General features: G+C 51.8%; 2 protein-coding genes and 1 long non-coding RNA gene across 7 annotated transcripts; 1 reads left to right on the top strand and 2 right to left on the bottom strand.

Annotated features, from left to right (window-relative positions):
* Positions 1–1,611: 1,611 nt before the first annotated feature.
* Positions 1,612–10,041, bottom strand: LOC108498032. 3 transcript variants are annotated; one of them, XR_001875046.1, is made up of 3 exons: positions 9,946–10,041; positions 3,109–3,197; positions 1,612–1,721 (listed from the first exon to the last, which is right to left on the bottom strand). It is a non-coding gene; the product is annotated as an uncharacterized LOC108498032 (long non-coding RNA). The 3 variants fall into 3 exon arrangements; XR_001875047.1 differs by lacking the exon at positions 9,946–10,041 and adding an exon at positions 4,625–4,707; XR_001875045.1 differs by lacking the exon at positions 9,946–10,041 and adding an exon at positions 3,281–3,350.
* A 1,700-nt stretch (positions 10,042–11,741) lies between these two features.
* Positions 11,742–19,483, bottom strand: EMC8 (ER membrane protein complex subunit 8). The gene is made up of 5 exons (XM_017816281.1): positions 19,215–19,483; positions 14,869–14,945; positions 13,253–13,322; positions 12,676–12,770; positions 11,742–12,410 (listed from the first exon to the last, which is right to left on the bottom strand). Exons 1-5 carry the CDS (start codon positions 19,410–19,412, stop codon positions 12,251–12,253), a joined length of 600 nt encoding a protein of 199 aa, XP_017671770.1. The 5' UTR covers positions 19,413–19,483; the 3' UTR covers positions 11,742–12,250.
* Positions 19,484–20,432: 949 nt separating this feature from the next.
* LOC108498029 lies at positions 20,433–25,027 on the top strand. 3 transcript variants are annotated; one of them, XM_017816279.1, is made up of 5 exons: positions 20,433–20,504; positions 21,351–21,430; positions 22,220–22,387; positions 23,751–23,882; positions 24,763–25,027. In XM_017816279.1, exons 2-5 carry the CDS (start codon positions 21,352–21,354, stop codon positions 24,897–24,899), a joined length of 516 nt encoding a protein of 171 aa, XP_017671768.1. In that variant the 5' UTR covers positions 20,433–20,504; position 21,351; the 3' UTR covers positions 24,900–25,027. The 3 variants fall into 3 exon arrangements, with proteins under 3 accessions (XP_017671768.1, XP_017671769.1, XP_017671767.1); XM_017816280.1 differs by lacking the exon at positions 20,433–20,504 and adding an exon at positions 20,509–20,527; XM_017816278.1 differs by lacking the exon at positions 20,433–20,504 and adding an exon at positions 20,535–20,553.
* The last annotated feature ends 999 nt before the right edge of the window (positions 25,028–26,026 follow it).

Raw genomic sequence — 26,026 nt, 5'->3', positions numbered from 1 at the left:
GCTTATCCATCCATCCATCCATCCATCTATCCATATAGACCTTCCCTTCTTTCATCAGCCTATCCATCCACCCATTTCTCCATCCATCCATCCATGCCTCAATCCACCCATCCACCCACCCAGCTATTCACTCACCCACCCATCCATCTAGTTACCTATCCACTCCTCCATCCCTCATCCATGCTTCAATCTACCCACCCACCTATCCATCCACCCACCTATCATGTACCCATCTATCCATCCGTGCCTCGATCCACCCATCCATCCATCCACTTGTCCACCCACCCAACCATTAATCCATTCACCCATCCATGCCTCCATCTGCCTTTCCACCCCTCCATCTGTCCATGCCTTCATCCATTCATCCACACCTTCATCTATCCATCCATCCAGTCCTCCATCCATCTACCCACTCATGCATTCCTTATAGCAGCAATCAATCCTCCTTTTGCTGTCTGTCCATGCACCGTGTCGTCCGTCCATCCATCCATCCATCCATCCATCCATCCATCCATCCACCTGTGCATCCATCCACCCAGCCCTCTATGCACCCATCCATCTATCTCTTCATCCATCCATCCATCCATCCCTCCATTCCTCCACCCGCCCACACCCAGCCCAGCCAGGCAGCTTCTGGATGAATTTGGGGAGGCTGCATCTTGGCTTGCAGATCCCCATGAAAACAACCCCCCAGATGAATCCACCTCTCTCCAATCCCCCTCCCAAACTACCTCGGTCTCAGCCTCGGGACCACCCATGGAGCGACCCCAATCCTTGGGATGAGCGTTGCCCCAAAGGTGCCCCCAGGCTGGGCTGGGAGCCAAGCCTTGGGGACCCCCAGACCACCCCCCCACATGGGCGGCATGAGGAGGGTCCCGCAGCCCCCCGTTCCCGGCGCAGCCCCCGCGGTGCCGCCGGCACGTGCTGAGCTCTGCCGGGCGCTCCGTGAGCGTCCCCCCCACGCTGCGCCTCCCCTCGCGTGTCTTTTGCCATCTGCTGCTGTCATTAAAAAATTAAATTTCCATCTGCTTTCACACTCCCGCCTCTCCCGCCGGCTCCGGGTGCCGCCGCTCCCCGGGAAGCATCGCCCCCGGCTCCCTCCCGGGATGCGGCTGATCCGGCGGGATGCGGGTGACACCGAGTTCATTTTCCTGGTGCTGTTTGATTCTTCAATCTGTGTGGGGAGGTGGGGGTCCCACTTTTGGCCACCCGTCGGCACAAAGGCAGCTCCAGGGTGGTGGTGACGGGTTGTTTTTGGGGGACAGACCACCCACAGCCAAACCGGTGCCAAACTGGGGGGGGGGCAGAGCCCCAGGGGTTTTATTCAGCAGGGGGATCCACGCAGTGCCACCCCCTCCACAGTGCTGTTAAGAAAAGGGAGAAAAACCAGTCACTGTTGTCCAAACCCACCCGTGTGGGTGCCACGTGTGTCCCTGCGGAGCTCCCGGGGTGCTGGATCCGGCTGAGTCACATCCTGGAGGCTGCAGCTCCATCCCAGCGGAGCGGGGACACATCCCACCGGGACAGTGTCCCCCCTGTCCCCACTCAGCACTGGCTGCACGGATACGGCCCCCCCGCCCTCCGCCCCTCTCGGGACAGGATGGTCCCCGTGGGTGTGGGCGGCGTGACGATGATGGAGGGCACGTGCAGGTGCTTCTCCCCCGAGGACGCCGTCGGGGGCCGGTCGCTGCTGTTCCCGCTGCTCACACACGTCTTCAAGCCTGTGGAATTTGGGGGGATAAAGCAGGGGCAGCAGGAGGTGATCAGGCGCGGCGCTGCAGCGTCCCCCACCTCCCCGCCCTCCTCTGTGTCAGCCCCGCACGAGACACCTGAGAATCCACAGGCACCCCCACCTCACAACTCCTTCCCACTTGGATTTTGGGGTGTTTCACAGAGGTGGATCCCCCCCTGGTCGCCTGCCCACCCCCCCCAGGGAGAAGATCGCTTTAATCTGCTTTTTTAATCAGCAGAAAAGCCCCGCGCGGCACAGGCGGCATCCAGGGAGGTTTCAGCTCTTCCCAAGCAGGAAAATGCCCGGAGGGGACAGACACTGATATTTTTAATCTCTTTTTAATTAAGGATAAAGCCCTGCCTTATGTAAGGGAGCTGGAAAAGCGGGAGGGTCTTTTCTTTTATTGTAGACTCCAAGCTCGTCGGAGGGGTCTGGAGGCACAGGGGGATATTTTAGAGCTCTGTCCTGGATTTGAAGCAGGGTGGAGATTCCCTGGCTGCCTGCTTCCCCTCTTCAGTCATCCCATGTTGGGCTGAGGATGGGCTTGTGGGACCCCCAAATTCCCTAGACCACACACCCCTCCTCCAGCATCCCTGATGCGGGGAGGGGGCAGTGCTCATTTTTGGGTGATGCATCCAACTCTGTGTCCATCTCAACCAGCATGTCACAGAATTTAGGCTTGAGAGAAGCCAGGGAAGAGGCAGCCCTGCATCTTAGAGAGGGATACTCATTAACTCCCATCCCTAAGAACCTCAAGGATGATTAATATGGGCCACTGGGATGCAGAGCTAATGGGAGATGCGATATCCAGCTTTCGCCCTGCCAGGCCAGGAGCATTAAAAGCTCCCACTTTCACCCTGTGCAGACATCCATGACGCCATTCCCAGCCTAAATCCATTAAGAAAATTAAAGCTGGAGGGGGGAGAAATCATGGGTTGGAGTATCCCTGGGGAGAGTGGAGCAGTGAAGGATGCTCGGGGTCGGTCTGGAGGTCAGGAGCTGGGACCCCAGGCCTGTGGCCTGACCCCAGGCATTCCATCCATGCATCCCTGAGCAGCCCATCCATGCTTTTGAAGGCCCTTTCCCACCTCAAAAGAAAACCCACCTATTTATTGAGCAATGCTATTAACCCATGGATTCTCCAGAGCAGAGGATGCAGGACAAGCAAAGGACTGGACTTTTATATTTTGATAGGGCTGGGAAAATCATCTCCAGGGTGGTGCAAGTGCAACAGGTCACCCGTGGGACTTCATAAATACCACCAAGATCCCAAACCCCACCAATCCCGCCCCCACCTAAAGCTCTTCCATGTACAACCATCCCCCAGATGCCTTCACAGAGCAGGAGACACCCCAGCATTCCCCCCCCAGACTTACCTTTCAGGCAGGATAACTTGAGCCCCATGTTTTCATCCTCTCAGCGGGATCCAGCTCTCCAGCTCCGCTGCCGGTCCTTGCTGCTGGAGCTGGAAAAGAAAGGAGAAGGTTGAGGGGAGAGATGCTGGGAAGGAGGAAGGAGAGGGAACTTGATTGCTGGCTAAAAGCTCACATCTATCCGTGCGTGTCTGTATCTATAGGAGCCCAGGCACAACAGGAAGTGCGGCTGCTCCGTCTCAGAAACCACGAGTGATGTCACGGCACTTCAGTGACTCAATCTCATCCGATGAGTTCAGTAAGAACTTTTTGGGAGGGTGGAGAGGGAGCCTGTTGCCAGGTAGGGGGGTCCCATCCCAGCCTCTCCACTCCTGGGGTGCAAATATTTGGAGGTGAGAAGGTTGTAAGCAGGTGGAATCGGGTCTCTTTATTTCTTTGGTTCTTGCAGAGAAAACCCCAAGCCCACGCACAGGAAACAGAGGAATCCTCCTGGGGCTGCCTCCCTTGGGCTGAGCCAGAGCAGCTGCTGGGAAGCACTGAGGGAATGCACATCATCCTGCTCCTCTTGGGCATCCCTGATGCCCCAAGAGCTTTTGAGTGGATGATTCCCATTGCGAGACATCACTTTTTTTAAGATGCTGAAAGTTATTCTAGGAAAAAATGCCTTTACTGGGAAATCTGCATCCCTCCTGCCCACAGCTGCTGGGAAAAGCTTATTGGGATGAGGGTCAGTGACTCATTTTTGGCTCTTCCAAACTCTGGGCCCTGCAGAGAGCCAAACAAACCCTCTGCTCCCTCTGCCTGACCTCCAGCGTGGCTTTAGTTTGCCTTTCCAAGCAGTCCTGAGGGGGGTCGGCAGCAGCCAACAAGGGGAAGTGGAAACTTGCTATTGTTGACTTTAATTCTGCATTTTCATAAGCTGAGACAGGGTGCAGGGAATGGAGTGCTCCCCATGCCTCCTACTTTGCAGCTATCCTGGAGGCTTCCCAAATATCAAGAAACCTGTTTTGAGTCAAGTCCTGTGGTTTTGGGCACCTACTGGTTGCCTACAACACTCGAGGCCAGAGGAGAGTCACGCTGGGGACACCCGGACTCCCAGCATTGGGTGAGATATACTCTAGAATCTGATCCTGTGAGATCAGATCCCAGTGGCCAAACCTTCACAGGACACAGCAGCCCCCTCCCCACCACTGCTGGCTCTTATCCCTGTGGCCAAGCTCCAACACCACTTGTGGTTTGGGTAGAGAAATTCCCCCTGCCAGCATTCCAGCAGGATTTCTGGTGGTTGCTGCTGAGGCTTCAACTTCACTCCCGTGTGCCAGCACCAGGCCAAGGAATATTTGCATCCTGACGAGTTCACGCTCCAAAACCCCCCAGACACTCATCACAGGCGTCACTGGAATGGGGGATGAAGTGCCCAGGAGGAGGGGGATGCTCAAGCTGCCTGTGGGGCCAGGGAGGACCGGGAAGGGGGAATGGGACCGAAGGCGCGGCGGTGCTCCGAGGGGATGGAACTTACCCGGTCCTGGGAGCCAGAGGCACAATGCCCACCATTGCATCCCACCTCCCCTGGCTGCTCTCGGATGCAGGAGGCTGGGAGGGGATTCCCCTCTGGACCAGCCGTGCCCTGGGAGTGCGGGAAGAGGTTGTAGCGAGAGCCGGCTTTGGGGTTTTGCAAGGTTGGTTTCTAACCTGGTTAATCAGGTTAGCAGAGTCCCGGCTCCTCCCATCCATCCCCCACTCCAGCCCCATCCAAGCCCAGCAAAGCCCTTGGGTGATGAGGAAATGCTGCTTTACTCTCACCCCGCTGCACAATCCAGTCCGGAGCCGACAGAGAGAGGAAGGAGGGCCCTCGCCTGCAGCCAAAGCCCCCGGGCACTGAGCATCCCAACAAGCAGCCAGAGGGGCCACTGAGTGCCTGGAAAAGCAAGTGCCAGTTTGGTATGAGGGTCCACACCCAGTTCTGGCAGGACCCATCGCCATCCCTGAAGTCCTGATGTCTAAAGACATCAGCCTCTGGGAGCATCTTCTCCTTCCCCAGCTTCCATAAAGGATCTTTTCCCCTTCCCATCTGACCTGTCACTCCAAGAACCAGCCTGGAAGTGGGAACAGCACCAGGCAGTGGATTTCTCACCATGCCCAGGATGAGAGCTCCGGGTCGGGTACCACCCCGCTGGAAGGACGCCTGGGAGAAGGCTCTGCCTCTGGAGCAGCCTCCTTCGCCTGCATTAGCAACAGCCTGAGGCTTTTCCATGTTCACCTCCTCTGCAATTAAGAGGAGAGGCCCCGCGCCGACTCCTTTTCAGACAGAGCTGAAAAGCAGCGGTTCAAATGCGGGGCGCCGGCGAGCAGGGAACGCTGGCCGCACATTAAACACCCCGCGGCAGGGGTAGGGAAGGGAGGGAAAGCTTTGAACTTCACCCAGGGATCGGAGAGAACCCATCCCAGGAGCCTGGGAGGTCTCTGGCGAGATCAGAGCCCTACCACGAGACCAAGCCTGGCTGGGATGGGCATTAAGAGGAGTAGGGAGGGGAAACGGGTGGTTCTTCTCCGCTTTCTGCTGTTTTGGTCCTGCCATGTCTGATGAAAATCACAACTATGGAAAGGACTGATTTCCTCCCCGACCTGACTCCTCTGATTTGTCAAATAACTGAGTTATTGAAAAGCTCCAAGCTCAGGAGAGGGGAGGATGGAACGGGGGAAAGGCTGCAGCCCCAGCTGTAGGCACAGAGGTCAGGGCAGGGGTGTTTGCAACCCAGAGCTCTGGTTTTGCCCAAGAAAACAAACAAACTAACTGGTTCATGTGGGGGTTTTTTGCCTGTTCAGCTGCAAAGTCCAAGTTCTGAGCCAGAGCCTGATAAACCTGACCCAGGGACCCCTCACTGGCAGCACAAATCCAGTCTAAGCAACAGAAATCCCTCCTCTGCATTTAGCTATTTTGATTCCTCTCTCCAAAACTACCTGTTTGCTGCTGCTGGGTGAGAACGAACAGCCCCAAACCCACGAGGGCTGGAATTAGCCTGGCCTGGGGCAGCAGTTGTTGCTCAAAAGCTGGCAGAAAGTGATGGTTTGCTGCAGCAGGGAAGGGAAACATAAACACCAGCCTGCTAAAATACCTGTGGTTTGCTCTGCGGGTGCAGCACTGCTTCAGCTGCTGTGGTGTCACCTGATAGGCACAAACACAGCTCAAACACCCCTTACTGTCCTCCCTAGGGCTGGGAAACAGAAGGTGGGGGTTGGCCACCTCGAGGTGGCTGGGAATGGACTGGAACCTCTCTGGTGTGGAGCCCTCATCACTGCTGGGTGACCAGTGTTAGGGAGATCTGAGTTCCAAGCACTGGAGCAGCCCAGTGGGCCCAACACCCCTTTCTAGGGTCACTGTGAGACCCCCACACAACCTTGTCTCCAATCTACATCCCTCCCAGGAGTTCCTGATTGCTGTCACAGGCCAGGGCTGAGCTGTAACTTGCTGAGCATCATGTCAGGGGAACTGGCCAAACCCAACTAAGAGCCAGCCAGGCAGGGGGAGGAAGAGCGTGGGCTCAAACAGCTCCCTTGGTGGGTGGGTATTGGAGCCACCTTCACTCTCTGGGGGAACACTTGAACCTCCAGCCCAGGCAACCAGCTGAGCTGTCCTCTGATGTGGTCAGTCACTGGTTTCCAGTCCTGGCCGTGGCCCTTTGGCAGCTGAGCTGCTCCTCTCCCTGGGCTCGGTGCTCCCCAGCCCACCAACTCCATCCTGCCCTGGTGCAGGAGAGGATGGAGGGGGTTGAGGCACTGATGGGGGGGAGGATGGAGGGCAGCCTCTGAATTTCCCTTCAGGTGAAGGGCAGGGTGAGCTGATGGCTTCCCAGGCGCCAGGGGAACCGCAGGGAAGGGGATGTGTTTTGCCAACACCGGCCACAAGAAAAGCTTTGGCTGGAGAACCCGGAGCAGCTCTGCCTGCTCCCTTCAAGGAACTGCTCCTGCAAACACCAGCTGGGCTCGTTTTAGCAGGGAGGGAGGGGGATGAAGGAGCTTTCTGGGTCATGGAGTCCCAGGGTCTGCTAACGCAGGTGACACGTCACCCTGGCTCTGTGCTAACGGAGCTACGACACCACCTGGCCCCCCTTCTGCCCCCATCCCTTCTGGCCCAAGCAGGGGAAAGGGCAGGTCCCAGCCTGGCTCAGGGATTGCCCCAGAAAGGGGCTGAGGGGCCACTGCATGGGACTTGCTGGAGCTGGGAGAGGCAACAAGGCAGCAAGTGCTGGGAGGGGAAAAGGAACTCCCTCCTGGAGCCCCGCAGTGATCCAGGGCTGGTGAGTGGTACGCAGAGGGGATGCCAGGCATGGGAAGGGAGGAGGATGTCACCAGGAAGCAGCTGAGGATGCAGACTCCGGGGAAACTGGAGCAGCTCCAGCATTCCCCAAGCACAGCCTCTTGGCAGGACCAGCAGCAGGCAGGACGAGCAGGAACCGAGCAGGCAGAAAACACCCCTGAAGAAAATCCGGGATGTGGCACGAGCGAGGTGGGAGCTGCTGTGATGGGGGGTTGGAAGCAAAGGGGAAAATCAGCACGTACCTGATGCACAAAACCAGAGCGTGCCGGGCTCTCCTGCATCCAGGACAAACCACCTCCCTGCCGGCATGGATTCAGCAGGGAGGCCACGGCCGGGAATTGGCTTAAGGACCTGGCCACGGCTGCTGCGCTCCCCGGCTCGCAGAGCTCCAGGTTAATCTCAGCCCAGCTTTCCCTTTTATCCCCCGCTACAACCTCAATACATTTTTTTTCAATTAGGTCCATCTTTTAAGCTCCAGGGCGCATTTCTAGGAAGGGCTGTGCCGTTTCCCTGGGCCTTGGTGGGCTGGTGCTGCGCTGAGCGGGACATGCCTGGCACGGCTCCTGCCCGCATCCAGCCAAAGTGCTGCCACGCTGCAGCCGGAGCGGCGCTGCCTGGAACCACTCACAGAGTCACCCACTGCCCCCAGCCCACCTACCAGGTAATTTTAAGAGCAGAATTCCCTGATTCCCTCATCACAGCTCCGGCAGACCGCGGAGTGCCAAGCTGGCCACGCTGTCCCCACGGGACCCCTGCCAGCCCTCTGCCTCCATCCTCTCCGAATCCGCCTCCGCCGCCTTTCGCAGGGCGATGGCTGGAAACCAGAGGAAAGGATGCAGCTGGGGTGTACTTTCGGATGAGAAGGCTGGGTGAAAAATGTGGTCTAAAAGCGACAGTGGAAAAAAAAGATAAATCGATAAAGTCCTCAGAGGATACTTGGGCACAGAGAAATCGCTGCTGGCGGCGGGAGGGCTGGTTCGGGGCGGTGGGGAGAGTAAAGAAGGGTTTGTGGTGCAGGAGGGTGAGTTGTTGAGGTGTTTAACTCCAGCTGGGAGAAGCAGAGCCAGGGCAGGATGTGAGGGAAGTTGCCTGCCCAGCCTGGACCAGCCCAGTATGGACCAGCTCGCTCCCTGCTCCACTCCAGGAGCTGAATTAAGTCCAAACGAGAAGCACAGATCGCAAATTGAGCACATTTCCCCTCGAGGCCATTTTCCAAGCTGCACTCAACCACAAGCCCACCCCACTAAGAGCCTCCTCCATTAGCATCCTGCGCTCTCCGAGCAGTGCCCTCCACTCGGTATCTCCAGACACTTTCCCGGTGGCAGAGTGCAGCGATTAGGCCTCGAGCCAGGGAGCAGAGAGACCCGGGATTGCTTCCTGCATCCGTCACTGTCACCTCTCCTTGCAGCTCTGCCGCTTGCATAAGGAATTCTTGGGGGTGGGCTCTGCACATCTGTCTGCTCCCGGCACCAGCTGTGCCAGATGAAGGGGTTCTGGCTCCTCCTCCCAGCTTCTCCCTGCACCCAGGTCAGCTCTAATGAGCTGAGGTAGGTTATGTGGGAGGTCTTTGCTTGCTTTCATGCTGGCACAGGGAGGGAATATCCCATGAGCAGCTCTGCCGACAGATGGGAAGAGGGAAAATGCCAGTGGCAGGCTGCTTTACTTGCTGGATGGAGAAAAAACCTCCCAGAATTCTCATATACACACAGAGTGATGAACTCAGAGGGCAAATGGCACCAGGAACAACCTCACTTGTGAGCACCCCGAAAACAACTGATCCAACATCCCATTGCTCTTGTTACCCATCTGCTTGGGGGGCTGTTTGTCACTGTTTTGAAATACTGAGGTTGAGAGTGGGAAAAAAGAATCCCACAGGCTGAGACAGCTGGGGGTGTTCAGCCTGGGGAAGAGAAGGATGGAGGGAGACCTTAATCCCCTTCCAGTGCCCAAAGGGGCTCCAAGAGAGCTGAAGAGGGACTTTGGACAAGGACCTGGAGGGACAGGACAAGGGGGAACGGCTTCCCACTGCCAGAGGGAAGGGTTAGATGGGATGTTGGGAAGGAATTCTTGTCTGTGAGGGTGGTGAGGCCCTGGCGCAGGTTGCCCAGAGAAGTTGTGGCTGCCCCATCCCTGGAAGTGTCCAAGGCCAGGTTGGACAGGGCTTGGAGCAACCTGGGATAGTGGAAGGTGTCCCTGCCCATGGCAGGGGGTGGAATCAGATGAGATTTAAGGTCCTTTCCAACCCAAACTGTTCTGTGATTCTCTGATTTCCAAGTCCTTCAGGTCGTATGGATGAGGTAAAGAGCTGGGAGTTAAACATCTGAGCAGGCAAATGCCAAGTTTCCAAATTTTTGTGAATAAGGGAGAAAAAAAAATAATCCTGCATGTCATTAATTGCTAACAAACCAAAAATGAGTAGGACACCTATTCCCAGTATTGTCTTTCTAGCTATCACAAGGCCTCCAGCAACAGAGATGCCTTTCCCAAGATTTCTTCCCCCTAAAGTTTTAAAAAGGAGTTACCTTAAATTCCTGCGATGAATCAAACTGATCAGCTGGCCAGGAAACCAGCATTTGCTCCTGGTGCATCAGCAGGAAAGAGGAACACTGCCTTCCCTGACACCTGCAGCTTCCTCATTCTTTCACAAGAGCCATGGTGGCTGCCTGGATTTATGGAATTCCTGCCTTTTGTCCAGCCTTCAATGCAAATAGGCCAGGTGAGATCACACCTGCAGCGCTGCCCTTGTCCTCTGCTCAAAGCCAGCCTGGGCTCTGCTGGTGGCAAAACACTCGGAGATCCTCATTTGAGAGCAAACAGAAGATAAAAAAAGGGGAAGGCAAAGCAATAAAAGCTGCTCCCCTTCCAGCAGTGTGTCCCAATGGTTAGTCACAGGGAATGAGGAGACACAGTTTGCCTTATCTTAGGGGGATGAGAGGGGAGGACGGGAAGATTAGCCTGAATTAGCATATGTATGATCAAAGCTTCATTATGATATCCTGTTACAAAAGAACATGAAATACATTTCCAGTGGCTCTGCAGACATACCAGCTCCTACTGACAACCCCACACAAGGAATCTTGCAAAGATAACATCTGCCTCTTGGATTTCATGAGGTGTTTGTACAAAGTACAACAGCAGCCCTGTTCCTGCAGCCTGGGTGGTTTGCAGAGCCTGCTCCCAGGATATCTTTTCCTATAGATGTGAAGTGAAACAGCCACTGGAACGTGTTGATAGCGTTGTTTGTGAGCTAAATAGATGTTTTCATTCAACAAGTGAAAACATTTTCCTCTCCTGCAAGCCTGACTCACACGTAGGAAAGGTTATTGACTACATGCCAATCTCTTTTGTTAATCACACCTGTCTAGTGCAGAGCAGGGAGATAAACCAAACCTTCCTCTCCTCCCTGAACCTCCAGTCTCACCTCCTGCCTCAGTGGAATCTGACCTGGAGGGAACTCCACAGCAGGACCTGACTGGAGGCATCCTGTTCTATTCCCTGCTGCAAACAGCATTTTAGCCTTACCCCAGGACCAAGAGCAAAACTTGTGCTTATTGAACCTGAAGCTGAGGCAGATCAAGAGGTTTTGGAAATCCCATTCTCAGTGTTTTAAAATAAGATCAGGTTGGATGGGGCTTGGAGCAACATGGTCTAGTGAAAGCTGTCTCTGCCCATGGCAAGGGGGTGAAATATGATCTTTAAGGTCCCTTCCAACTCAAACCATCCTGTGATTCTAACACTAAGGAAAAAGCAGGAGCTTAGAGAGAAGTGGACCATTTGGTGACATTTGGATCTTTCTTGTAAACGCATTTTTGGGTAGGAATAGAAGGAAATCCAGAGGATTGAGACTATGCTTAACTACAGTTGGGCAAACAACCATGAGGAGTGAGGCAACAAGGCTTACAAAGAGCTGTTCTAGTCTGATACAAAGCCTCATTGTCCAGTAAACTTCTTCTTGGAAATAAATATTAATGAGAAAGACAAGGCAGAAGCTGAACTACACTGTATCCAGGCTCCTTAGATTCCATTTGCTTGCCTTCATATCAGAGGGATATATTTTGGACCTATTGAAATATGCACCTTGTGAATCAGTGGAAAATGAGATCTGTAGACTGAAAATGTAGATTCAAACTCATTAGTATGCTTCCAGTGCTTTTTATAAATCATTTACTTTGTGTTTAACATGTTCAAGCAATAACTGGTTGTCAAGCCCACGGAGAGTAGGAATCACCATATTATTTGGGAATACTCCTTTAAAATACTCTCTGTAGCTGTGTCATGCTAAAGCACTGCAAAACAGGTGACACATGAGCATGGAACATCCTCAGCAGTTTGCATTTTACTGTGCCAACAGAATTACAATTCCAAACCAGGCCAGAAGAAACCGTTCACCTTACATTTTATGTCTTTGCCCTTAAGAATCTCTCATCTGAGGACAGCATCGATTTTTTTTTTGAAAGGTATTTCCATAAATCATTAAAAAGTAACCTCTCTAAAGATTAGAAAAGCTTAGTCAAAACTTTGTCACACGGACAGTGGGGCCAAGCAGAAGCAGTCCTGGTTTCCAAGGAACAGCAACATTCACTACAAGTGGGATGGTGTCCACGAGGACAGCTGGAACTGACAGCTGGCATCTCTTCCAAGGAATCTCACGAAAAAGATTCAATGGCTTACAGACACATCACTGCGCCACGTGACGTGCCCCTCCCCTTTAATCAGTCAGCTTTCCACACAAGGTACTGAATATTATTCTATTTACATTCAAAAATAGCATTTTTCTCTCTTCAGTACATAGTGGGAATGCCCGTGGATTAGTCAGAAGGAGCCCCTCTAACACAGGTGCAGGACAGCTTTGTTGATCTCTGGGTTTGTCCAGTCGTTCCGGATGTCATCCAGGTGATTGTCAAAATCCACCAGTGTCTCGTAGGACTTGCTGTCCAAGAGAGAGGCAGCGATTCTCTGGGCTTCAGTCCAATCTTCACAAAAATCACTAGGATGTAAAACAGCCAGGGATAAATAGGAATCACAAAGGAAATCTCCATCACCTCCTCCACTCTGGAAATTAAGCCACGCACTGCAGAATGGTCACGGCCTGGCTACAGGAACCAGCTCTTCTCTCTCACTACAGCAAGAAACACCTTTAAAATCACTGTCAGCTACATCCACAATGTCACTCATCCACAAAATTTTGCCATCACCCAGACAACCTGTTTCCCGTCACTACCCAAATGCCACTGAACTCCAAGTTTACTCACATGTGCGGGTCCTTGCACCTCCACTTGTTCTCGTGCAGCTCGTACACGTGGATGGCAGGCTCCACACACTCCATCGTGAACTTGGTGTTGTCAACCTGGTGTGTGACACAAAAACACCCCCCTCAGTCTCCTCCTCAGCATCCCAAGAGATGAAATAAAACCCAAAGTCAGTTTGTAAAAACAGGGCACCTTACACTCATCCACTGTTCTGCCTTCACATAGCCAAATTTAAGCTGCCAACACCCTTTGCCACTGCAGCAAGGAGACAAAGCCCCGAGCGTGACATTAAAGACAAGAATTTATGTTGCAGAAGGGGTGTTGAAGCCATGAATGTGCTGCCTGAACATGCAGAGCAGGCCTCCAGTTCCTCTGAGGTGGCAGAGAGCTCACCACAGTCTCTCTGCAGACTTTGAACTTCGCTGGCTACAGGTCACTGCATCTCTTCCCCAGAGCATTTGGAGGGGAAGAGAAAATGAATTACTTATTAAAGGACTCAAAACCCAGCATTTCCATGGTTGGTCCAACACCACAGTTGGGATACAATAAAGAGAGGGTGAGGGGGAATGAAGTGATTTACCATGATGAGCGCCGTGTCCGTGAAGCCCTCGGCAATCCTGGAGGCCACTTTCTCTGCAACCTGGTTTGGGCTGCAACAGAAAGGAAAAGGAACTGAGTTATGTGAGCCATGACAGCCCAGCTGAAACCAGCAGGAAACGGGCTCAAAGAGATGTGAGAAGGTCACAGCGTGCTAACAAACAGGAACAAGATAGAGAGCTGATGCTACAGCTGATAGAAGGAGGCCAAGAAATGCCCAGCTCCCCTCTGCAGCACATGGTCCAGATCTCAGCTGTGCTCAGGCAACAGGTTTGGAATGGCAAATTGTCCACTGATGACATGGAATCAATGTTTTGTGGCCTCCTACCTTCTTCCACCAGACCAAACACTGCACCCAGCTCTGCCCTGGCAGCCATTTAAAAAAGAACACTGTTTTCTCCCCAGTCTGCACTTGAACTCACTGTCCAGTTGTTCTACCAAAATCAGATAATCTTTTAAAAAGATCTTTTGAAACCTTCAGCACGATTCAAAGATGACAATCTCTATGTGGTGCCAGTGGTGCCAGTGACAATCTCTATGTGGTCCCAGTTACATCCAGAAATTAAACCGGAGTTTAAAAAAAACATCAAGCCTGTGCCATTTATTCAAACCTCAAATAGAACAAACTGTATCTTCCCCTTAAAAATGTCTCCAGCAGTTACTTCCCTTGTAAGGAAAGGACTAATAACGCCTTTATCCCTGTTAGATACCTTAGAAGTCACAAGTGTTACTTAAAAAACACACCTGAGTCTGAATATACATTAACAAATAACTGGAATCAGAGAATCACGGGATGGTTTGGGTTGGAAAAGATCTTAAAGATCATCCAGTTCCTGCCATGGGCAGGGACACCTTCCAGTAGATCAGGTTGCTCCAAGCCCCATCCAACCTGGCCTTGAACACTTCCAGGGAACATGGCATGATACTTTAAACAAGCTGTTCTTATTTATTTTAAATGTAAGTATGATCTCAGTAGTCCCAATACTGGATTTGTCTAATAGACAGAGGGGAAAACACGTGATATGCAGATCTGAAACTAAATTGTGGCTTCACAGGAAGGTCCTTTACTGCTTATTGGGTACTCTGAGTCAGCCAGCAGGGAAACAAATTACTAAACCTGGGGAAAATAAGTGATAAATAAGAGATATCACTGCGCCACTGACATCATCTTCCACTTCAAGAGCATCCCTTTCCACATAAAAAATGCCTTCAATAAAACTCAGAGATAATTAAGTAGTTTAGAAAGAATTAGGTCACTTCTGACTTTCCATAAGATACTCAGAGTTTACAAGATCTGTACTGCACAAGCAAACACGCTACAAATTTTGGCTATTTCCCTGACAACTGCAATTAAACTGGCTGGCAGTCGTTCAAAGCCTGGCCTTTTATAGTATCCACCGAAGAGGAGGGATTCTGGAAAGCCTGGAGTTTCTGCACCTGAACAAAGGCCACATCCCCCAGCACCAGGGAGACAATGTGGAACCAGATGACAGTTGTCAAAGTTAATCAACGCGCCTGATTTATGTGGATGATTTTTGCTGGCAGAGTCCAAAGTACAACCTAAAAGAGCAAACAGAAGGAAATATTGCACCAACACACCTGGCATCTTTCACGCGTTCGTTCGCCTGGTAATATCCAGCTATCACGTAGCTGTTCTCCTTGCACCAGGAGTCAATCTGGAAAAGCAATGGGAACAATTAAACCCAGGAAAAATCAGGAAAAAACTCTCCAGAATTAAGGAAATCTCACGTGTCCGTCCTGCAAATAAAACAGCAAGGAAGCATCGCTACATCTTTAAATATCTACATATTTATGTCTCTTTATGTGTGTGCTCACGCACAGTTTGGCTGATTTAACTGGAACAGAGGAACCCAATTGAGCATTTGGAGAATGATGGAAAACATTAACCAAATGGAGCAAAAGAGCAAGAAGTGATCTCAGTCAAAGCCTGGCCTAAATTCGAGTGACAGGACTATTAAACACTGCCTGGGAGAGGATTTTGGGTCTCACCCACTGATGGTTGGGGCGATTGTCTGTCGGTGTTCACCTGACACAGAGACTTCAGAGCACGTTCACAGCATGGAAGTGTGATTTCCCTGTCATTTCAGAAGGAGCTTGCACATTTTACTTCTAATGTAACATTTCTAGGTTAAAATGCAAGTATTTTTGGCCTTCATTAGAAAATAAAGCTTGAAATTTGTCCCATTTCCCATTTTTTCAACCCACTCTGTCACAAGAAAGCTTTTGAGATAAGAATGTTTTCCTTTGAGAGTTCTTCCTAATTTAACATCTGTATGTAAATGCTTAAACATATGTATTTTTTTGCACACAATTTATATGGCTTTTGATTTACAGAAGTACAAAAGTTGAAGCAGTTTTGTTGTTGGTTGTTTCTTTTCAAGCGAGTTCCAACACTGCTCTTCTTCCTGTTTTAAACTGGACCTGAATTCCTCCTGCTGAGTCTGTCGTGCTTTGAAAATATCTCTCTCTATATATGATGTTTCTCCTCAGAATTGAGGATATCAAGTCAGCAGAATACAGAGCCCTGAAAGACAGAAGTGGAGAGAACAGCTCGAATTTTCCTTTGCAGTCCCTGGAGAGCACGGCCTCAAAAAACCCTCCACAGCTCTATTAAAATGGAGTCCAAAAATACATCTGCTACTGACCTGTCGCATCCTGGAAGTCAAATCAATCTCATTTTCAGCAATAATTATAGTATTAGACTGCACAAACAAACAAACAAACCAGCCATGTGAATAATCCAAAGGATGACATGGATTTAAGTGATAAAAAAAAGAGGCTGTGTGGCCCTGCTAGAGTTGAGGGCCAACTGCTGTTTCAGTTACAAACCCATTTCGAGGGCTTAGGACTCTGGTTTTAATTGTTAGTGGCTTGAAAGCTTGGCATTAGAGCCCAAAGCCAGACACTAAAACTAATAATAATAATAATAATAATAATAATAAAGGTCCATCAATTTAAAAATTAAAAAACTTGGTTTAAAATCCATTTTTGTTCTGTCTTAAAAAGAAAAAAAATGAGAGAATGATTTTAAGTTCTCAGTTCTCTAACCAGCAATTAAAAATTACTTCTGTGTAAAAAAAAAAAAAAATAAAAATATCTTTTAGGAATGAAAGCTGTTTCCAGCTGCAATTTCCAAACTCTCTCTAAGCACTGTCACCACAGGTTTCCTCAGCATCAATTAGCTCCTGATATTTTTAGTCATGTCCAGCTCAGCCAAGGGCAAGTGACTGGGGACAAACAGGATCTCGCTTCCATATGGAACTTGTCACCCTGGAAAAATCCAAAGGGACCTGTGTTCTGCTTTGCTGCAGGTGCCTGGGGGTTTGGAAGAGCCCTGGGAAGAGGAAGAGGAGGAGGAGAAGCAGGAGGAGGAGAAGAAGGAGGACCTGCTGCCACCTGAGTGCTGTTTCAGGCAGAGGGAGAGAGGGAAGTGCTCCTTGGTTTCTGGGTTGGTTGTTTTTTTTTTTTTTGAGATGTGGTTGCAAAACCACATCAATTACCTGAGAAATTCAAAGACAGAGAGAAACCCCACGTGAAACTTAATTCACTTTTTCTTAATGACTCTGCTCTCGAAAGGGATCTCAAAGTGCCAAAGTGCAAATTAAACGCGCGTCTCCGGAGCTACAAACCTCCAGCCCAGCTGGAATCACGGAATATACTGAGTTGGGAGGGACCCTCAAGGATGAAATCCAACTCCTGGCCTTGCACAGGACACCCCAAAATCCTACCATGTCCCTGAGAGCACTGTCCAAACGTTCCTTGAGCCCTGTCAGCCTTGGGGCCGTGACCACTGTCCTGGGGAGCCTGTTCAGTGCCCCACCACCCTCTGGGGGAAGAACCTTTCCCTGATATCCAACCTAACCCTGCCCGACACAGCTTCATGTTTGTTTATTTGTATGGGTTTTGTTGATTCCTTGTACATTTCAGGAGTCACCACATGGACAAACCCATTGGGAAGTGAATCCTCTCTTTTCAGATTAAATCTGGGCATTACTGCTCCCATTTAACATTCTGGGATGACTCAGGTCAGAGACAAGGAGGTGAAAACTCGTGGGGCTGGTTATGGAAAACCCTCCCACGTATGAGCAGGCCACAGGTTTGACCAAGAATCAGCAGTAATTGAACTGGAAGAGAAACAGATCCCATTAAATCCTGTCAAATCCTTTAGAAACAGAGGTGTTTTGCTACAAACAGTGACTTTAACCACACTGATCTCACTGATTCATTCAGTAACCACACGTTAGGTGGTACAGAAGATATCAAGTGCCTCCTTTCAAACCATACCACGATAAAATCCAATTTTCATAACTGCTCTGACAGTGTTTATTGACATCTTTGCTTTTGTTTAAACCCAGAAGAGGAGTAAAGGACCCTGGGCTCTTGTCAAACCTCTGTTCTGAAGCTGCCAATGATCACAGGAGGCAACAAACGTGGCTGTGAACCACACAGCAAATCCTAATTGATGTGGGAAATGCCAGGGATTCCCAGTCTTTACCTTTCTGTACCAAAAACTGAAAATAAGTAAGTAAAATGATGCCATTTCTTTGGTTCCAGAAGAGTTTTCTTGCTGTAGATGTGGCAAGACCTTTCAGATGTCACAAGAAACAAGATTTGTTTCCTAATAATCTGATCCTGCAGCAAGATCTACACTAGAAAAATACACTGAAGGCCAAAAGCTTACAAAAATTCACTGCCACAAATCTTGTAGAAAGGCATTTAATCCGAATTTAATGAAAAGTCTACACATACTTTATTATATACATTATTCTACACTTTGCTAGCAACTTCCACTTACTCATTCACAGAGGAAAAACAAGTTACTGCCACTCTAAAAGGTAAAAAATCAAGCCCTGCCCACATTAAGGCAATTATAAACAGGATTATTCCATTTTCCCAAGCAGTAACAAGAGGAAAATTGTACTCAGAAAGCAATGACACTAGCAGCACACAGTGCTGTGCCCCTCCCACACTGTTTCACTGCTGTAAATATATTTTAAATGAGAAATTTTGTGTGTTTCACGGAAAAACTGAATGGTCAGGGCTCAGGCTCATTTCATCTGCTCTGGCTGCATTTCATCATTTCCAGGCTTCAAAAGATGTCAACATTCCCATGGCATCATCTCAGCTGGAGAAAACTGGAATTTAGTTACAAATAAATGGAATTTAGGTACAAATAACTGGAAGTTATTTACAAATAAATCTACTTTTGGATGAAAAAGAGATACAAAGTGAGGGGAACATTAAAGCCAATGAGTCTGGAGGAATCAGAAATTAGTTAAGTTTTACAGATATTAAAAAGGGATGGATTTTCTCCTGCTCATAATCATGGAATCATGGAGTGGTTTGGGTTGGAAAAAATCTTAAAGATGATTGAGTTCCACCCCCTGCCATGGGCAGGGACACCTTCCACTAGCCCAGGTTGCTCCAAGCCCTGTCCAATCTGGCCTTGGACACTTCCAGGGATAGGGTAGCCACAGCTTCTCTGAGCAACCTGTGCCAGGGCCTCACCACCCTCACAGGGAAGAATTCCTTCCCAATATCGCATCTAACCCTGCCTCTTCCAGTGGAAAGCCGTTCCCCCTTGTCCTGTCCCTCCAGGTCCTTGTCCAAAGTCCCTCTCCATCTCTCCTGGAGCCCCTTTAGGCCCTGGTAGGAGCTCTAAGGTCTCCCTGGAGTCTCCTCTTCTCCAGCTGAACGCTCCCAGTTCACCCAGTCTGGAAACAGAGCAGAGGGGCTCCAGCCCTCGGAGCATCTCCGTGGCCTCCTCTGGACTCGCTCCAGCAGCTCCACATCCCTCCGATGCTGGAGCTCCAGGCATTCCAAGCGCAAACACCCGGAGTTCGGCCATTGCCTCCCCATCACCCCCATCCCTCCGTCCCAGGACTCCTCCCCAAACCTGCCCCACCGCTGCGGGACCACCTCACCAGGGTCAGGGCCACTTCCAGCATGGGGGCGAGCGCCAGCGTCCCGTGGAAAAGCGGGATGCAATCCACGAACAGCGCGGGCTGCGTCGGGCGCGGGGCCGGCGGGCGCTCGGCCACCAGCAGCCCGTTCACGGCGCAGTGCGGGTACTTGGCGCCGTGCAGGACCATCTTGCAGTACGCCTGGGTGGTCAACTTCATCCTGCCCCGACCCTGTCCCGGCACCGGGACCCGCCCCGGGACCTGCCCCGGCCCGGCCACGCCGCTCCCCGCCCGCCTCCAAGCGCCGCCGAGTGTCGGCAAAGCGCCGCCAAGCACCGCCGGCTCTTACGACAGCGATTTTGGGGCGGATTGTGGCTGTTCCGGGGCACGGAACGGGGCTGGAGCCGCGGGGTGGGGGCTGCGGGACGCGGCTCCGGGGGCCGCGCCTGTCCCTGTGAGGGTCAGCACGGACACACCCCGGGGGCACGGCACAGCCCGGGCTGGGCAGGGGGTTGGAAAATGAGGGGAAGAGGAGCCGTGGGTGCTGGTTACAGCGTCTGGGCAGGAGCCCAGGTGTGCCCAGGTGGGCTCGGGCCGGTGGCACCCGGGCTGTTCCAGCCCCACTGTGGGCACAAGGCCAGGGCAGGGACTGTCCCCCTGTGCTGGGCGCTGGTGTGTCTAATTCTGAGCCCATCAAGGACAGACACTGATGGGCTGGAGCGTGTCCAGAGAAGGGAATGAAGCTGGGGAAGGGTCTGGAGCACCAGGAGCGGCTGAGGGAGCTGGGGGGGTCAGCCTGGAGAAAAGGAGTCTCAGGGGGGACCTTCTCGCTCTCTGACAGGAGACTGGAGCCAGGTGGGGGTCAGGCTCTGCTCCCGGGGAACTAGGGACAGGACAAGAGGAAACGGCCTCAAGTTGCGCCAGGGGAGGTTCAGTTGGACATTAGGAGGAATTTCTTCCCGGAGAGGGTAGTCAGGCATTGGAAGGGGCTGCCCAGGGAGGTGGTGGAGTCCCCGTCCCTGGAGGTGTCCAAGGAAGGCCTGGACGTGGCACTCAGTGCTCTGGGCTGGGTGACAAGGCGGGGATTGGTCACAGGTTAGACTCCATAATCCCAGAGCTCTTCTCCACCCTCAGCGATGCTGGGATTCTGGGATTCTGTGAAAAACCCCCACGGGCGGTCCGCCCGCATCCCGTCAGCCCCCGCGCGCGGACGCTCCGTCCCAGCTCCCTCTCTGCCTGACCTCCCGGCGTGCCCCGCGCTTCCGGCCGCGGCTCCTTCCGGTTCCACCCGCGGTAGAGGACGGTCGCCAGGTCGTGGGGCCGGGACGGGCCAGGAAAGGGCCGGGCGGGGGCTGGGAAGGTGCAGGGCACCCCTCCGCCATCCCCATCCACCCCCGGGCCAGCGGGAGGGCGGGCGGGGCAGCGCTGATTGGGGGGCGGCGGGGGGGCGGTGGGGGGGCGGTGTGAGGGAAGAGCACTGTGGCCGCCCCCCCCAAGGGGTCTCAGTGTGTCAGTGCCGTCATATCGCCGTTGTCGCGACATGTCGGGCGGGTCTGAGGTGACACTGGGGGGGGCAAGGTTAGGGCGGGCGGCGGGGCCTCCTGGAGGCTTGGGGGAGTTTGTGCTGGGCTGGGGCCGCGGGGAGAACCCGAGCGCCGTGTGGGTGTGGGATCCGTTATCTGTGTGCCCGCCCTGCCCGGGGATGTGCCGGGATCGCTCCCCGATCAGCGATTGCCGCAACGAGTGTGGGATGTGCTTGCCCTCAGCTCGCTTGTGGCTCCTGGAATCTGCCCAGGAACGGTTTGTTTGGGAATTGAAATGTCTTAGAAGGGTAGTTTGGACAAGGGAGTGTCCTTGGGTTCGAGTGCAGGGAGAGAAAGACTCATCCAAGTAAATTACGTGGGGGAATATCCCTGGAAACAAGGAAATAACTTCGGATTTGAGTGCAGGAAGCTCTGGGAAGCAACAAGGACGGAAAGGCTCATCTTATAGTGGGGGAATGTCCCTGAAAACCATAGAGTGCTGTGCTGCTCTTTGGAGAAGGGGCAGGAAGCCCCTAGGCCAGCTATTTTTGTATATAAACTATTGGAAAATGTTGTTATTTCCCCTTGGTCCATTGCCCTGTCTGCGCCTGACCTGGTGCTCTTCTTGCTGCAGGATGTTGGCTTCCAGAGCCTTCAGCCTTGTTGGGAGGAGGTCCATCTGCACCTCCCTGTGCCTGAGAGCTCATGGACACGGTGGGTGACACTGTCCTGGGGATGGTGAGGGCAGCAAACCCAGTCCTGCAGAGCAGGGGCACAAACAGCTGCTCTGGGGGTCTGGGAAAAGGCAGGACTGGGGAGGAGGGGGATTGGGGAGGCTGGAACAGGAGATGGGAGTGGGCAGTGCCATGGCTGGCAGTGCAGAAGTGCTGCTGGGGAGGCAGCAGGAATCACAGAATCAAGGAATCATTGGGAGTAGAAAAGGGCTCTGGGATCATCGAGTCCAACCTGTGACCGATCCTCACCTTGTCACCCAGCCCAGAGCACTGAGTGCCATGTCCAGGCCTTCCTTGGACACCTCTAGGGATGGAGATTCCACCACCTCCCTGGGCAGCCCCTTCCAAGGCCTGGCAGCCCTTTCTAGGAAGAAATTTCTCCTGGTATTAGATGGGATATTGGGAAGGAATCCTTCCCTGTGAGGGTGGTGAGGCCCTGGCACAGGTTGCCCAGAGAAGCTGTGGCTGCCCCATCCCTGGACATGTCCAAGGCCAGGTTGGACAGGGCTTGGAGCAACCTGGGCTAGTGGAAGGTTTCTCTGCCCATGGCTGGGTTTTGGAACTGGATGGGCTTTAAGGTCCCTTCCAGCCCAAAGCAGTCTGTGATTCTGTTCTTATGCTCTTAAAATAGCTCCCATTTTAAGTGCTTCATCTGGATTCCTTAACTGGCCTCACCTTTTTGTCTGAGCTGTTGGGTTTTTGTGTTGTAACCCGTAAGAGGTGTTGTGCAGGAGTTTGATTGGTGTCTCTTCTCTCTTACCCCCCCCAGCTGGTGTTGCAAAAGCAGAGGATTTCACCCTCCCAGCCTATGTGGACCGTCGGGACGTGCCCCTGCCTGAGGTGGCCTTCGTGAGGGACCTCTCAGCGCAGCAGAAGGCACTGAAGGAGAAGGAAAAGGCCTCGTGGACCGCCCTGTCCATTGATGAGAAAGTGGAACGTAGGTTTGGGGGGCTCTAAGTGACCTGACAGTGGCAACGACACAATCTCCTCTGCTGCATGTTCACTGTCATGGAATCATGGAATGGTTTGGGCTGGAAGGGACCTTAAAGTTCTTCTTGTCCCAACCCTGCCATGGACAGGGACACCTTCCAGTAGACCAGGTTGTTCCAAGCCCTGTCCAGCCTGGCCTTGCACACTCCCAGGGATGGGGCAGCCACAGCTTTTCTGGGCAACCTGTGCCAGGGCCTCACCACCCTCACAGGGAAGAATTTCTCCCAATATCACATCTAACCCTGCTCTCTGACGTTGGAAGTCATTCCCCCTTGTCCTGTCCCTCCAGGCCTTTGTCCAAAGTGCCCATCCATGTTTCTTGTAGTCCCTTCACGCACTGGGAAGCCACAATTAGATCACCCCTAACCCTTTGCTTCCAAGCCGAACAATCCCAATTCTTTGAGCCTTTCCTTGAAGAAGAGGTGCTTCATCCCTCTGATCATGTTGGTGGCTGTGGTTTGTGTTCCCAAGGTCCTTGGTGCTGTTTCAGAACATGAAATGCACTTGCTGTGATGTCTGTTCTGGACCTGAGGTCACATCCAGCAGTTCCTCTTCCAGAAAACAAATAGTAATTGTATTTGTTTCTTGATTCCCATCTGCTTTCAACAAGCCAGACAAAATCTCTTCATTACAATATGCCATTGTTAGTCCAGCTGAGGGAAATGAGCCCCTCAGCTCAGATATGTATTTGAATGTTAATGACCACTGACTTTTACATTAACCAAATTCCAGCTAATTAAAGCCCTGAGTGGGTGTTTTGACTTGCAAATAAAACTGCCTCATTTTTTCTAACTGCTGCCGTGGTATGAAGTGAGAACCTGGTCTGTGAACAGGTGTCAAAGGTTTAAAACCCTTTGAGGAACTGCTCAGATGTTCCTAAGCACTCTCCAAATCTTATATTGCTTTGGGTTTTAAAATCCTTAGTGGCAGAGTGGGGAAGGTTTTTGAGATAGAAACATTCCTGTTGGAATTATTTGTGCTAGGAAGTTCTGGGATAACTGGGAATTGGAGAGGAGGAAGGAGAGCTCAATTTCTCCTCCTTTCAGGTCTATTCTGCAACTTTTGCACAACTTTATGATAGTCTATAAAATGAAGACTTCACATTGATGTGGGGGTGGGAACAGGTGGGGAGGGTGAAACCCAACTCATTGGTCTTGCTGTGGGAGAGGGCAGCTGATTCCGAGCCTAATTCAACATCCACCTCCTTTTGGGCAGCCTCAGGCCTCGGTCACCTCCCTCTGGAGGGTTCCCTGTCACCTGCAAAACACAGGAAAAGTTACAAGAGATGATATTTTGGCTTTTTTTGGCAGTGTATCGTATGAAATTCAACGAGACCTATGCAGAGATGAACAAAGGAACAAACGAGTGGAAGACTGTCCTGGGTGCAGTGTTTTTCTTCCTCGGCCTCACTGGTGTCATCCTCATCTGGCAGAAGAACTTCAGTAAGTAACCCTTTAGTGGAGAGCTGGATCAGTTTATGATCCCTAATGGAACATTAGAGAATTCCCATAAGCTTCTTTGTGGGGTCAGGATGGTGTGTGGAAGAGCCATAACTGTGACCTCCCAGCAGGAGCTGTTTGTAAGTCCCTGAAAACTGTCCTGGAGTTGTAAGTTTATGGAGTCAGTGGGTTTGTTGCATAAATATTCAGGAAGCTAAGTCATGGAAAGGTAGTGGAGCTTTGGGAGGAGAGGAAATGGAGGGGAATGAGTGGTGATACTCCTGATCCCAGAGCTTCCCCTCTCTGCTGTCGGAAAAGCTTATTGCTGCCTTGGTAGTGAGCATTTGGGTTTCTGCCATGTTTGGCTGCTTTCCCAGCTCAGGATCTGACCTCGAGGGAGCCTCCAGCTGCCGTGAGGCAGAGCAGCAGTTAAAGGAGCTGCTCCCTGCCTTGAGGCTCCCAAGAAACGGAAAGCAGGAAGCTGTTATCTTGTACAAGCCTTTACTGATGAAGGAAACCGCTAGAGAATCTGTGTGGGAATGTGGTCTGAGCTGGATGCACCAGAAACTGGATGTAAGGAGCGTAGGTTTGAACAGATCAGAGAATCATGGAATGGTTTGGGTTGGGAGGGACCATAAAGTGCATCCAGTTCCACCCCCTGCCATGGGCAGGGACACCTTCCACTAGATCAGGTTGCTCCAAACCCCATCCAGCCTGGCCTTGGACACTTCCAGGGATGGGGCAGCCACAGCTTCTCTGGGCAACCTGCTCCAGTGGGATGACTTCAGGGGAAAAAAAACTTTTTGTTAGTGACATTTGTCCCTCGGTTCCCAACTTGCTGATTTGGCATCACAATATAATTCCATCCAATCCCACCCTGCAGTGTACGGCCCCATCCCGCACACCTTCTCCGAGGAGTGGCTGTCGGCGCAGACCAAGAGGATGTTGGACATGAGGGTTAACCCCGTGGAGGGCATCTCAGCCCAGTGGGATTTTGACAAGAACGAATGGAAGAAATAAAGCAACTCAGTGGAACCTGCTCTGCTTGAATATGAAACGATTCCATCACCTGTGCGTGACCTCGTTGCTTGTGTACTGGAACACCCTCTCCACCTACAGAAATGCTAATAAATGTCTGGTTAACTTGAGAGTTGCCTGTTACTGGTTTCTGGATGTGTTTGTTGGGGTGGGACCACTTCAGAGGTTTTATTAAACACTGTGGTCTGAGCAAAGTTCCTGGCTTGATGTTTTCAGGGCTAAGAAAGCTGCTGCCAAATTTCTCCCTTCAGCTAAGCTGGTGTCCCCTGGATTGTGCAGGTTCTTGGTTTAAAAACTCCCCTCTGAAGACTAAAGCAAGCTTTGCCTTCACTTTGCTCTTTTCCCGATGACTGGAAGCCTCCATCAGGAAACCTGATGTGGTTTTAAGTCTGTGAATGTGTTTAGGAGCTGTGTGGGGTCTCAGCCACTTCTTGGCCAGCCTTTTCCTTCCACTCAGAAATCTGGGGAAGGTTTTTAAGGTGTGATAAACTGGTTGGAGTTAAGCAATGAGCTCCCCTTCTTACACCTGAAAAATCCCTTAGGTGATAAATTTGTCTCTGGGGTGCTGAGAGGGGTGGTCCGAGGTGACAGAATCCCAGGCTGGTGATGGCTGCAGGAGTGTTTGCTGTGCCTGTGATTTGCTCTTCCCTGCTCTCCACACAGCTGCCTCTGGCAGGCTGGTGGCACAGATGTGGGAGGGGGACAGTGAACTGCCAGGTGTTACTGCCTGGAAAATAGATGTTTTGAAGCATATGCTGGAGTTGCAGTGTTGCTTTACAGCTCTTCTCATCCCTGTTCCCAGAGGGAAGGGAAGATGGGCTCATCCAAAGTGTTCCATCAGCTGCACATTGCTCGTGCCACACTCTGGTTTTCCAGGCCTTATTCTGAATTCTGCTCATCCCTGTGACCGGGAGCAATTGGCATAACTGGAAGAGAAATCCCACTGAATGCAGGGCTTGTGCCAGCCTGAAGCATCCCAGAAGGAATACTGGGCAGCATTGCTGGGACCAGGGAGTCGTTCCTCCCAGGACTGTCCTTCCCAAAAGGCTGTAGAAGCTCCAGGGAGTCTGGGAGGGAAACCTGAGCCTCACCACAGCCCCAGATCCTTA

The sequence above is a fragment of the Lepidothrix coronata genome, unplaced genomic scaffold, assembly GCF_001604755.1.
Source record: "Lepidothrix coronata isolate B3197 unplaced genomic scaffold, Lepidothrix_coronata-1.0 Scaffold54, whole genome shotgun sequence".
Classification (NCBI taxonomy): Eukaryota; Metazoa; Chordata; class Aves; order Passeriformes; family Pipridae; genus Lepidothrix; species Lepidothrix coronata.
This window is presented reverse-complemented; position numbering and strand designations above follow the sequence as displayed.

Bases quoted from the DNA above. Each gene is read 5' to 3' on its own strand.
- EMC8 (XM_017816281.1), bottom strand. From the start codon at position 19,412: ATGAAGTTGACCACCCAGGCGTACTGCAAGATGGTCCTGCACGGCGCC. The intron at 14,946-19,214 runs GTGAGGTGGTCC...TTGCTTTTCCAG, and splicing joins TGGAAGTGGCCCTGACCCTG to ATTGACTCCTGGTGCAAGGA. The intron at 13,323-14,868 runs GTGTGTTGGTGC...TTTCTGTTGCAG, and splicing joins GAACGCGTGAAAGATGCCAG to CCCAAACCAGGTTGCAGAGA.
- LOC108498029 (XM_017816279.1), top strand. From the start codon at position 21,352: ATGTTGGCTTCCAGAGCCTTCAGCCTTGTTGGGAGGAGGTCCATCTGC. The intron at 21,431-22,219 runs GTGGGTGACACT...TACCCCCCCCAG, and splicing joins CCTGAGAGCTCATGGACACG to CTGGTGTTGCAAAAGCAGAG. The intron at 23,883-24,762 runs GTAAGTAACCCT...CCCACCCTGCAG, and splicing joins CATCTGGCAGAAGAACTTCA to TGTACGGCCCCATCCCGCAC.